Source organism: Galeopterus variegatus, unplaced genomic scaffold (genome assembly GCF_000696425.1).
Source record: "Galeopterus variegatus unplaced genomic scaffold, G_variegatus-3.0.2 Scaffold1321, whole genome shotgun sequence".
NCBI lineage: Eukaryota > Metazoa > Chordata > Mammalia > Dermoptera > Cynocephalidae > Galeopterus > Galeopterus variegatus.
The window spans coordinates 253,768-262,325 of NW_007727432.1; the positions used below are offsets into that span (position 1 = coordinate 253,768).

Genomic DNA, 8,558 nt, shown 5'->3' on the forward strand with positions numbered 1-8,558 from the left:
GTTGCGATCCCATTGCCGGTCCCAGTCCGGTACGGGCGCGACACTGAGGGTTGCGATCCGTTACCGGTCACGAAAAAAGACAAAAAGGAAAAAAAAAATACTATGAGATTAAATAAGATGGTGTTGTTATTTGTTTTAATCTCTAGCATTTTTGATTCTTTCTTAGAATTTCTATCTCTCTGCTTATATGGCCCGTCTGTTTTTGCAGGCCATCTACTTTTTCCACTAGAGCCCTTAGCATATTAATCAGAGTTGATTTAAATTCATGGTCTAATAATTCTGACATTCCTGCCACATCTGGGTCTAGTTCTGATGCTTGCTCTGTCTCTCCACATCTGTATTTTGCCTTTTAGTATGTCTTGTCATTTTGTTGTTGTTGTTGAATGGCAGACATGATGTACGGGGTAAAAGGAACTGCAGTAAATAGGGCTTTAGTGACGTGGTGGTAAGGAGTGGGGGGATGGGAAGTGCTCTCTAGTCCTATTATTAGGTCTTAGTCTTTTAGTGAGCCTGTGCCTCTGGACTGTGAACTTAATAAGTACTTCTTAGTTGTTTTTTTTTTTCCTACCCCCTTAGGTGTGGTGCAGGATTGCTGGAGAGGGCCGGCGTTGGGTATTCCCTTCTCCCTCACATGGGACAGGCTGGAGTAGGGTATTTCTCTTCTCCCAGGTTAGTTAGGTTCTGGAAAAAATCCCCAAGTTAGGCTGTGGTTAAATCGTTTCTCTTGAGGGGAAGCCTTGTTATAAAGAACAGAATGCTTTGGAGTATTTCAGAATGGTTACTTTCCCCTCCCATGAGGGGATTTTTCTTTGATCTTCACTATGAGAACCTGGTCAAGCTCCTGCAGATAAAACACATGAAAATGTGGGAATTCCCTTATGACTGGGATGTATCTCTTAGGCTTGTCCGCACCAAGCTTCCAGCAATTCAGTGGTCATGGTTCAGTTTTTTCTAACCTGGTACTGGTTCCCCCACAGATTTTTGGCTCATGAGTTTCTACTCTGGTGAGTTGTGATTCTCTGTATTCACCTGTCTGTCTCTCTAATTTTGGGGGAAGAAATTTCCCCTGTGACCCCACTTCTCTGACAGATCTAAGAAGAGTTGTTGGTTTTCAGTGTGGCCAGCTTTTCAATTGTTAGGATGGAGTGGCGATTTCTAAGTTCCTTATATGCCAGAACAGAAATTGGAGGTCCTGTTATTCTATTTTAAAAGAAGGGAAATCAAGACACAGTCGGTAGTTGGATTAACTGAATGTTCAGTTAAGTCAACAGCAAGTCAAGGCAGGGCAGGGGCTAGAATCATGGTCCTGTTTACAGGTCTCAGAATAGATCCAGGACTGTGATACTGAATCATCCTTGCATAGCCCAGATAAACACCATTTCATTTTGGTATATCATCTCTTCTGGTACAAATTTTGACAAATTATATACTCCCAGAAAAAAAATAACCACTTTAGCCACCAGGTGTTTAATTTTATCTGAATAGAGTTTTGCAAAGAACTCTTAGGATTACTTTAATTTCCTCTACTTCTACAGCTCTTTTCCCATATTCAATTATAGTATCTTTTATTTGTCCTCCAGCTTTTTTGCTTCTTGAGTCTTCCTAGTGATTTATTTATTGCATATTTTATGTATGTACTCTGCTTATGAATGTGACTAACACTTAAACTAGTAGGGTGGACTTCAGGCACCCATCTAAGTAAAAGATACCTAAAACTAGGACCAAGTAATGGATTCTTTAAGTGATCATTTGGGAGGAATGCGAATTACCTCATTGAGATTCAGCAATAATCATTTCAGGTTGAATATTTGAATGTTCTGATCAGCCACAGGTACTGGAACAAGGTACAGCCAGTATAAGAGGGCAGATTGAGATAAGAATAGAGCAAAGTGTAAAATCTGTTTAGTGACTACTTAAAAATCTGTATTAACTTATTCACATGCTAACTTGTGTTAGTGTTCCTTCATTCTCCTGAAAATTATAGAATTGACTGCTGTCTCATACTGGTGCTTTCTTCCTCTACCTTTCTTATGCCCATCTACAGATATTTATTGAATCCCTATTATATAGGTGCTGCTTAACTGAGTTCTCTATAAAACCTAAGACAGAAAGACCATTATCTGCCCACCAAGTTCTTTCACTAAAGTCATAGATGATGTGTATGTATATACACACACATACTTGTGTCTGCGTGTAAGCACACAAGGGTATTAGATTACTTTAAAAATAAAAATCTAAACTCTCAAACTTTTTAAGGCTTAACTCTGCTACCTCAGTAGAAAAGGAGATTCTCAAGTAGAGGATATTTTCTTCAGATGAAGTGGCTGTCTGTATTCCTCTGATCCTGATGTTTTCTCTCTAACTCTGCTCTGTTCTCTCCACACCCAGACTGTCCTGCAGGAGAAGGAGTAGGAAAAAACGTAGCATGGCTTCCAGTTTTACCTCACTCTCTCATTAAAGACATTGAGTTCTTAAGAGAAGCAGGTTGGGTTAGGGGACAGTGTTGGGTTAGGCTTTCCCTGGAGAGGACATGTGGCCAATAGATCTCAGTTAGAAAATAACATTAGTGTGTAAAGGGTAGAATTTGAGGTTTTATCCGTTTGATGAAATATCTTTTTTTGGTGACTGGCCAGTAAGGGGATCTGGACCCTTGACCTTGGTGTTAACAATTTTTTTATGTAGTATTATTTTTTAGATCTATTTAATATACTGTCAGGAAGAAACAATGGGAAAATTTGGGGGGAGGGGCGCTCAGTTGCTCTTTTGCCAATGCAAGACCATTTTGAAGAAATAAAATCATATCTTCTCTTCTGATGTGTGTGTCTGTGTGTTCTGTGGGTGATGCTTAATACTTTTCATGACACTTGACATCTACTTTTCATTGCTTGTGCACAACAACCATTAAGCATTGTTAGGTGACTTTTCCGAATGTACACGACCAAGTTGGTGTTGGAGCCAGTGGTAGAGTCCAGGTCGTGGGTGTCCTCGTTCTTTTAGCTGTGTGCTAAAATAGTAGGCTGTCTAGTAGTGGGTATGATTTGTCACTTTTGCTCAGGTGAGGCTTTGAGCCAGCTCCAGGCTGGCGGTATTAATATTTCATATCCTCACAGATAAAGAAAGCCAGCGGGAGAAGGAGAAGCTGGAAGCGGAGCTGGCCACTGCCCGTTCTACCAACGAGGACCAAAGGAGACACATCGAAATCCGAGACCAGGCCCTGAGCAATGCCCAGGCCAAGGTGGTGAAGCTGGAAGAAGAGGTAGGGTTTCCTCAGGGAGCATATGAGCCTGATGGTGGGAAAGCTGTGAAATCAAGGGCACTGGGCTCCCCGTTTTGGTGAAGTGGCGGCCACACAATCCCCCAACAGGGAGAGGCTGTCTGCTGCTTCTAGTTACAGCTGTGCTCATGTGAGTGGACTTCGATTTCTTTTCTCATTTCTGCAAGTTCCTTTGTTTTGCTCCACAATAGGAAATCACCAGGGTCAAGGAGCAGTTTCCATTTGCTTCTTCATATAATAAGCTAACCACCTCCCCACTCCAAGTTCTTACTATATACCTAGCCCTGCTTTAAGCCTGTGACATATAAATATATACATACACATGTACATACACACACGCATGCACACATCCCACATACATACATATATATATGTAATTTCTGCCCTTCAAAGATTTATTTTGAAGGGCCAAGCCCGTGGCGCACTCGGGAGAGTGCAGTGCTGGGAGCGCAGCGACGCTCCCGCTACAGGTTCGGATCCTATGTGGGAGTGGCCGGTGCGCTCACTGGCTGAGCGCGCTGTGGGCGACACCACACCAAGGGTTGCGATCCCCTTGCCGGTCACGAAAAAGACAAAAAATAAAAAGCTTTATTTTGAAGAACTAGAAGGTGATTCCATATACTTTAAAGTACTCTAAGAATCTTGAATCAGAACAATCTTTGTCACGTCATGCTCAGTGGGAAGTCAGTCCTTTCTCAGGTCAAAAATGAATCTTGATGGCCATACCTTTAGCTGTTGGACTTATTTGGCAGATTGGTTTTGGCATAGAAGCAGTCTTGGGAGGTCTGGGACAGGATGGGACCCAGGGACAGTTTACAGTTTATGTCAAAAGAATGTACTGGCCAAAAACTGTGCTATGGCTCTTAGTGGCTAGTTTCTAGTATGTAGTTATGTGGTAGGGGAACTTGTCAGTTTTTTGTGTGTGAGGATGGAGCCGTCCTTTGATAATCCCAAGGACCCTAAAACTATTAAGTATATAATCAATATTTATCTGATGAGTCTTTTTTTTTTTTTTTTTTTTTCCCTTTTTTTGTCTTTTTTCGTGACCGGTAACGGGATCGCAACCCTCAGTGTCACGCCCGTACCGCAACCGGCAACGGGATCACAACCCTCGGTGTTGCGCCCGTACTGCGCTCAACCAGTGAGCAGACCAGTCTGTATATGGGATCCGAACCCTCGGCGAGAGCGCCGCCGCGCTCTCAAGCGCCGCACTCTACCGAGTGCACCACCAGGCCAGCCCCTGATGAGTCTTGATGTAGATGTTACTTAATTGTAACACTAAACTGTGTTCATGTGAAATAGAGGGACCTTTGCTGCTGGCTTGTCATTAATTCATCTTGGACATCACTTGTCATTGTACTGGAGTACTACTAACTTACAGATCTTTTGCACTTTAGGGAATGAGTATGTTCCAGCAAAAACTGATGCTAAAGTGTAACTTGGTAAAGAAAATTTCACATCTCACTAACTTCTAAAATTTAAATTATTGTAAGGGGAAAAATAAGCCTTCATTATAACAACTTGAAAGCTTTATGAACTTGGGACATAATAATAGTGTTAGTACCCAAACAGCATTCCAGTTATTGTATGTGAGGTATCTTTCCTGCCTTCATTCATTGCCTGCTTCCTCTCCTTCGGTAAGAATGGTTCTAGTTCCTGGAGATCTGCTGACTTACAGATTTCCTCTGCTTTCTTTTTTGGGTATTAAAATGCTTGTCGGAGTTGGATTGTGGGTTTATACTTCACCAGGAGGTAATGCCATCTAATCCATGGTATCCTTTAGCCTGACTTGCGTAAGTGTTGTATAAAATCAGGCTCATGGCCTGCTGCATCAGTTGTCTACATCAGAAATATGCTAAGTTGCTTAAGGAAAATGGGGAAGCCTTGTATTTGCCCGGCATCCAGTTCTAAGGAGCTTAGCACACCCTTTAGCCTTTTGCTACGCCGTGTGTATTTCCTTCTCTCCTCTTTTTGAAAGGAAATTACAGAGAAAATTACAGGACAGGGTAAGACTGTATTCTTTTAGAGGAGGGAAAACGGAGAGCCCTGCTGAGAAGAGGTAGCTTGCTGGTGGTCACATGGCAAGTCTTGGGTAGAGCCAGGAATAAAACTGATGTCTCATGACTCTTCATTCTCTCTAGACCCTGCTTGCTGCCTGTCTCCGTGTCTGAATCATCCTTTGGTTCAACTCCCAAAAAGAAAATGTGGGTACTTGTTCAGATTTAGTAACCTCTGCATCTTTAATTTTTTTTAAGAAAAATTGCTCTACCCATTGAGTTCCTCTTTTCAAAAGACTATGAGAAGTATGTCCAGACTATTTTGAGACTGGGGTGTATATACAGTCCTGCTGCCTCTCCAGGAAGGGTGCTCACTTAGTTGGAGAGAAATGGCACAAGGACTCTGCAACCATCTTGGTTTGCAATGTCTAAGGGCACAGTGGTAACTGGTTGTTAATTATGAAAATAACATAAGTGTAAGGAGAAGATGTTCATCTTAGTTCCCACTGGGCAGCCCTTGCTGAAACAGTTGCCTTAAATATATTTCTGGCTTCAGACTTCTGAGGCTTTTCTGGGCATTTGTTCCAGAGATTTTTAGTAGTTTTCCAAAGACCTGCCTCCAAATACATAGCGTTACAATTTGAAGAAGTTCTAAATATTGGGCTGGAGTTGAATAATGGCACCTAGTGGCCAGATATCTCAAATGAGCTGATCAATTATTGTTATTTTTTTTTTAGTCCTCATCTAACTTGTACTCTAATTGTTGGGAAATTCTGAATTACTCATTGGAGTTTTACTTTTCCCCATTAGTCCTCACTCTTTCTGGGGTAAAATTTCCAAGTATGGAACATTAGGGAGGTATTTAAGGTAAAGAGGTAGCAGAACAGATCTTCTAATAAGGAGTCTTCACTGTGATTCCTTCACAAAATCAGTGACTATTTCTAAACCGAGAAGGGTATCCACAATAGAAGAGTTATCCCTCTGTCTGTTGGTGATGGCTCAAGTAAGGCCATGTTCGAAGGAGGAGGACATGTTAGATGACCTGCCTATGTCCCATGTAAACAGGTAATTTAGTTATGGCTTGCAAATGGCACCACAAACTGTCCTTTTTCCTTAGGCCTTAGAAGTTTTTTCAGGAAAACCTCTCATCTGTTTAGTAAATCAGAATTAGGGGAACTTTCCTAAATTAGGCCTTTTGTCTGGGTAGTATTTTCTCACCTTTCTAAGTGCAGCATCACTCAGGTAGCTAGTTTTCATTGCATCAAGATGGTCAGGGAAAGATTATGACTACTTTAGTGGTCTGAGGACGCTTGCATTTATTTATGTCTTCCTTTCTACAAAGAGCTCATTTAGATGCTTTTCCTGAAATTCATTCCGTCTTTCTAATCCCATTAAGTCTCATGCCTGTGATTCTCTACAATCACTGTGCTCTAAGCTCTACACAAATGTTGCCTCAGGCTTACAGAGAACTTTCTCCTGCAGTCACAACTTTCATCTTCTTCCAAGTTCAGCACAGATTCTTTCACGGACCCTGCTCTGCTGAATCCAGGGAGGTGTCTGGCTGGTGAGGGGATAGTACTCTAACTAAAAAGCAGACCTGTTTTCTTGGTGAGTCACTGTGATCCAGGCCTTGACACCAGTGTGCAGACCGTGCAGCAGGCAGCCAGACGAGGTAAATGGTGCCTTTTTGTCCTTGCCTTTATCTTTCGGGACACGTAGGTCCTATTGAAGTGGAGGCTCATTAAACTCTAAGTCAAAAGAGCTCTGTGTCCTACAGCAACCATGGTATTCTCCCATTGAAAAAGAGCCTCTCCACCCCCTACCAATTTGACCTCACTGGAGAGTTTGAACGCATGCCTGGCATATTCTCTTATAAGGCTCAAGGCAGCCCAGGCTTCTGGCTGGCTGCTGTCTTATGATCCTGAGTTGAAGCTGCTGCTTGGGTAATTGTTTCAGGGATGGTGGGAAAAAGGCCTTGGCACAATCAAAGGGGGAAGATGCTGCGGGTGGGCTGCTTCCTGATCGGAGTGCAGAGGAAGGGAGAAAGTGGGATGTGGGAGGGCTGGCAGAAAGAACTGGTGAGCCTTATTCTTTGGCTTCAGGCTAGAATGAAAGCCATAGAGTTTCAGGGAGAAGGAGCCCAAGTGTATTTTCCAGAATCCTGTTGCTATTCCACTCAGTTCTCCAAAACTCCATTCGTATTGTTTTATCCCATTTCCATCCTTCTTCTTAAAAGCTGATATTTTGTCTTCTTGCTAGATCCCTTGCTACTTATTTGATTTATCTTTTTGGTTTTAAAGATGTATAATTTTCTGCTATCATACCTATCCACAAAATACCATAACCGATCTTGGAAGATGTCTTAGACATAGACATTTGTATGTCAAATACTCCAAAATCATTTTCAAACAACAACAGAATTTTGTTGGTGAAGGTAAAACTCACACAGTGGTTGTGATGAATTATAGATTTGGATGGGAGACCTGAGAGTATGAATGATGTGTGCATTTAACGTGTTGATAGGATTCAGGTAAAGTACGTATCCACCCAGGAGTCTTCCAGGATGTTCTTCTGATGAATTGTTGATTTATTTGAAGGGCATTTTATCTAAGGATGGCAGATCCCATATTTATGGCAGTGTATTTTCTTTGAAGTGGGTGTTGTTCCCCCCAATATGTTAAAAAAAAAAAAAGAAAGAAATCATGTGCCCGCCCCAAATAGAGATGGAGTGACCTCTTCGAGCTCAATTCTTTCAATCTTTCCTTTGACTTTGGCTTTTGAAATTTCCAGTTGGAAGCCTTATGGATTTCTCTTTAGTCTCCTTTACAACATTAGTTCCATTCCCGAGGTAGCAAGTTTAAGAGGTGGTTTTTTACTCTTCAATTCTTCTAATATCTACCAGCGGACCACAGCCTCTTGGCAATGGGCAGAGGCAGCTTGCTAATACCAGGGTGGTGTTACCAAATTACTTCAGCGTGAACCCTTATTTGGAGCCAGGGGCTCCCAGGCAAGACTAAATAAGATCAAACTAAAATCACCGAAGGCTCATGGAGCAACATGTAACTAGCTGTATGAAGTAGAAGAGTAAGGAAATTGTACTTCAGTTGTAACAGTTGTGAAATAGTGAGTGTTTGGATTTGTGGACGATAGAAGGGGAAAGGAAAATCAGACAATGAAGGCACTGGACTTAGTTCTGTATTATTAGCCTTGATGTCCTTGAGCCAATGGAATATTTGGATATGTTGGTGTTCATCCAGTTAGTATTATCAGTCTGCCACCCCCCCCCC

At 42.0% G+C, this 8,558-nt stretch overlaps 1 protein-coding gene across 1 annotated transcript in view; it reads left to right on the top strand.

Moving 5' to 3' along the window:
- AMOT (angiomotin) overlaps nt 1-8,558 on the top strand; it is a 63,414-nt gene that overhangs the window by 31,863 nt on the left and 22,993 nt on the right. The window contains exon 8 of the mRNA XM_008576263.1: nt 3,111-3,256. Coding sequence (XP_008574485.1) covers nt 3,111-3,256 — 146 coding nt within the window. The remainder of the gene's footprint in view (nt 1-3,110; nt 3,257-8,558) is intronic.